Source organism: Scylla paramamosain, chromosome 43 (genome assembly GCF_035594125.1).
Source record: "Scylla paramamosain isolate STU-SP2022 chromosome 43, ASM3559412v1, whole genome shotgun sequence".
NCBI classification, from domain to species: Eukaryota; Metazoa; Arthropoda; class Malacostraca; order Decapoda; family Portunidae; genus Scylla; species Scylla paramamosain.
The window spans coordinates 12,447,384-12,450,128 of record NC_087193.1 but is presented as its reverse complement, the minus strand read 5'-3'; the positions used below and the strand labels follow the sequence as shown (position 1 = coordinate 12,450,128).

Genomic DNA, 2,745 nt, shown 5'->3' with positions numbered 1-2,745 from the left:
CTGGCTAGTTCAGTTCTTCCTCAGTCCTGTTATGCATGTAAGTGTACTTAGACACCTGACACTGGCAAAGGGCAACAACTTCTGGGTGGGTGAAGGGATGGCACGGTGGCCCTGATCCTGGCCAGCATGTCTGTGTGGGAAGGGAGCGGGAGGGGTGGGAGATTAATGAGTACTGGGGACACTCGGGTGGTTAATTAAACGGCTGGAAGCATGCAGGCCATAGCGGAACCACCGCCATCAGCTGCGTTCCCTCCTGTGTGGGCTTTGCAAGGGCTGACAGGGTAGATGGGGAGATAGACAGACACACACTGACAGATTGATTGATAGGTAAACAGACAAATGATTTTACTGACATATATTAGACTGATAGATTGACTGAGGTAGATCAACAGATGATTCTACTGACATTAACCTAAAAAAAAAGAATAACTAAATAGATGGATTAATAAATACAAATATGAAGATTAATTGATTAACAGATAGATTAATAGATTAATCAGGGGGCACTGGATACACAGGTAGATGGATAGATAGATAGAATAATTCATAGGTAGATAAAGATTAATTGATAGATAGACACATAGGGTAGATTGATGGGTAGATAGATGATTTAATTGACAACATATACATTAACTAGACAGACAGACTGAAACATGGATAGATGGATAGATAAGTATGTGCATAGATAGATAGATGGACAGATAAATCCAGTGACTAGTTTAAATTTGGCGCCTGATTTGGTGCTATGTGGATATTTTGCCATTTACAATAATAATAGCTTATAATTTAATCTTATATGTTCATAGTTATTTTATATTACTGTAGTATAATGTGAGACTAGTTGGTGCACGTTACTGAAAGTTGAAGAATATTTAAGTGTGTAGTCCACGCGGCATCAACAGTGTGTGGCAGAGGAGAGGCAGTGTTTAAAGGGAGCTCGTGCGGTGACGTCTTATTTAACCTGGATTTTTTTAGTGAATAAGACTGTGACACAGGCCACGGTTACCTGTGTCTACTGGTGCAAGGCTGGTGCCCGCTAGGAGGTGCCTCGGGGGTCCAGGAGTCTGCTTATAAGGATCAGGAAGGCGTTTACTGTTGGTGAGTGACACGCCCACCACTTCTTACAGACACAGTGACTTCGATTTATTTTAGTGCACATGTATTCTGTTATATCAGCATACTTGTTTACCATTAATGTTCATAAGAAAACAGTATTACGAAAACAGTCCATAGCTGATCAGCGTCAAGGATTAAATTTAGTCCACTTTTTAATTAGACACACACACACAGCCGAAATTTATCCTGAAAATCAATAAATAGCCTCCAAAATAACGTTTAGTTAGTAATGAGTGGTTGCAATGATCAGGGTATAGTCGCCATATAAGGCTTTGGAAGAAAAAAAAAAAAAAAAAAAAAAAAAAAAAAAAAAACAGACCTACCTTGGAGGTCATGATTGTTGAAGGCCGTGTATTGTGGTGCTGATGCGATGATGCACATGAGTAGAAGGCTGATTCGCCATTATTCTCCAATCTCATGAACTCTGCACAACAGCGGCCGTCTTTGTTTTGGCCGCCATATTGAACTTGTCAGAGCCTGCCGGATTCTGATTTATTCTCAATTTTCTGATTTTTTTTTACTTAGGCTTATAAGTAGGTTTTTATGGTTCTAAAAATGTGTGTGTGTTTTTTTTAAAGTATTTTTCTTACTTGTGTTCAGTGAAACGTGCGGGTTTTGTGATTTTTCATTTTATAGAGTTGGTTGTTTTCGGCCCATTTTTGGAACATGGTCATTAACCTTTTTTTTATTTCAGCCGCTAGTTAAGATTTTATTACTTCTAAAAATTGCTCATGACTTTTTAAGTGTTTCCATGTCTGTTAAGTTAAATATGGAGACTTTACAGAGATTTATAGCCCCGTTCAAATCGGTATTTTGAGCAAATCGGTACTTTTTGTATTCTTTATTTCAGCTTGTTGCTAACTTTAAATGATTTTAAAAAACAGTTCATATTTTTTAAACTATTTTTCTTACCTGTTAAATAACATTTGTGGACTCTAGAATTGTTTTTTGATCTCATCAATGTTCCAATATTTTTCCATAATACTTTTGAAAACTACTTTATTATTCCTGAGGTTTTGAATGCTTTTATATTTTTGGTATTATTTAAAGTTTATGGCAATTCATAAAATATAAGGCATTCTGGCCTAGCTCCATTTTTTCGAGGGGTCATTTTTAAAATGAAATACGTACGCACGTAAATTACTGTTTTTGTGACGTCATCAACTGATCTGTGACGTCATCGCCGCCATGGCCCGGGAGCGGGAGCTTCATCAGTTTCTCACCGTCAATATTTACGGTAATTTTCAATGTTTTTCAGGTATTCCTATGTGTTTCTAGACTCAGGGGTGAAGAGAGGAGTAGGAGGAGAAAGAATAAACGGGAAATGGAGGAGGAGGAGGAGAAAGAAAGGAGGAGAGGTGGTGGAGGAGAAGGAAAAATAAGGAACTGTTAAGAAAACAATATTTAGCTTAATTTCCTGTGTTTTCCAGGTATTTTCAGGCGTGATGGTGGTAGTAGGAGTAGTAGTAGTAGAAGTAGTAGTAGTAGTAGTAGTACTAGTAGTAATAGGCAGAGGAAGAAAGGAGGTAGTATGTATGAGAGAAGTATGAATTACAACTACAACTACAACCACTACCATTTTCACTACTCAGTCAGTCAGTCACTCGTATCGGTAGCTAATTAGTCATC

The 2,745-nt window shown here is 37.9% G+C and overlaps 1 protein-coding gene and 1 long non-coding RNA gene across 3 annotated transcripts in view; one reads left to right on the top strand and one right to left on the bottom strand.

Annotated features, from left to right (window-relative positions):
* The window catches only part of LOC135093397 (uncharacterized), a 28,047-nt gene that overhangs the window by 1,833 nt on the left and 23,469 nt on the right, over positions 1-2,745 (bottom strand). The window lies entirely within an intron of this gene.
* The window catches only part of LOC135093447 (protein giant-lens-like), a gene marked incomplete at its 5' end in the record, with an annotated part of 22,226 nt that continues 21,765 nt past the window's right edge, over positions 2,285-2,745 (top strand). The window contains one exon of the mRNA XM_063992727.1: positions 2,285-2,353. Within this exon, the coding sequence (XP_063848797.1) occupies positions 2,285-2,353 (69 nt within the window). The remainder of the gene's footprint in view (positions 2,354-2,745) is intronic.